This window comes from Cystoisospora suis (genome assembly GCF_002600585.1).
Source record: "Cystoisospora suis strain Wien I chromosome Unknown contig_2801, whole genome shotgun sequence".
Lineage (NCBI taxonomy): Eukaryota > Apicomplexa > Conoidasida > Eucoccidiorida > Sarcocystidae > Cystoisospora > Cystoisospora suis.
In genome coordinates, this window is record NW_027155597.1 from 1,760 (window position 1) to 2,978 (window position 1,219).

Sequence of the window (1,219 nt, forward strand, 5' to 3'; positions counted from 1 at the left end):
CTATATCTATCTATATCTATACCTATCTATGTCTATATCTCTATATCTATCTATGTCTATATCTCCATACCTATCTATGTCTATATCTCTATATCTATCTATGTATGTGTAACTACGTGTTTACATACATAGAAGTATACATACAACACATCAAAAAAAGAACGTCAGCATCTTATATATATGCATATATATGTACGTATACATACATATATATATGTATATGTATATGTATATATATGCATGTGTATATATATGTGGGTATGTGTATGGCTAGTGAGAGTCTTCAAACGGAAGCAGTGGGGAGATGCCGTAGGGACGGCGTTTCACACTGAGTACATCTACCGTATACCTATACACATCTACACATATATATATATATATACCCATATACATATATATATACCCATATACATATATATATACCCATATACATGCAGCTGCATTTCTATGTATACATATATGGTAAATATGTCCCGGCTTGGATTCTTTCTTGTAGGTACATCTATGTGTATTTACGTGTGTCTGCAAATCTATTTGTACAGACATGTCTTTCCTTCTGTATACGTGTATGTGCGTGGCTATATATATCTATATATATAAATATCTATATATGTCTATATATCACCTACGTGTATATCATTTATATCTCCCTGTGTGTATTATATCTATCTCTCTATGTATGCTCGTGTCTGAGATTTAACTCATGGACGTCCCCCATCTGTCTGGTTCGTGCTTTCATCTGTATCTATCTATCTATCTATCTTTTATCTATCTATCTATCTTTAATCTATCTATCTATCTATCTATCTTTAATCTATCTATCTATCTATCTTTAATCTATCTTCAATCTATCCCTACCTACTGTAGATCGGTATGACTGTGTTTTTTCTTTTCCAGCTCTTTTTTCTTTCACGCGTAGATAATGATATCCCTCTCTCTTTCTCTTTCTCTCTTTCTCTTTCTCTCTGTCTCTATCTCTATTTCTCTTTTTCTCTCTTTCTTTCTTTCTTTTGCATTTCTTTGCTTGTAGGTAGTGGAGAGTTTCGATAAGTCAGTCCAGGCAGACATCCCTCTTGAAGCGACAGGCACGCCCTCCCTCGATCAGCCGCGGCACTCTGGAAGCGGCGGCTCCAAGGATGAGGTAAATAGAGAAAGAAAAGGAAAAGAGAAAGGCAAAGAAAAGACACAAAGAGAAACAACGAAAAGAAGAAGAAAAGAA

The 1,219-nt window shown here is 34.6% G+C and overlaps 1 protein-coding gene across 1 annotated transcript in view; it reads left to right on the top strand.

Moving 5' to 3' along the window:
- Positions 1-1,167, top strand: part of CSUI_005773 (uncharacterized protein) — a gene marked incomplete at both ends in the record, with an annotated part of 1,398 nt that extends 231 nt beyond the window's left edge. The window contains one exon of the mRNA XM_068065943.1: positions 1,031-1,167. Within this exon, the coding sequence (XP_067922080.1) occupies positions 1,031-1,165 (135 nt within the window). The remainder of the gene's footprint in view (positions 1-1,030) is intronic.
- Between the last annotated feature and the right edge of the window lie 52 nt (positions 1,168-1,219).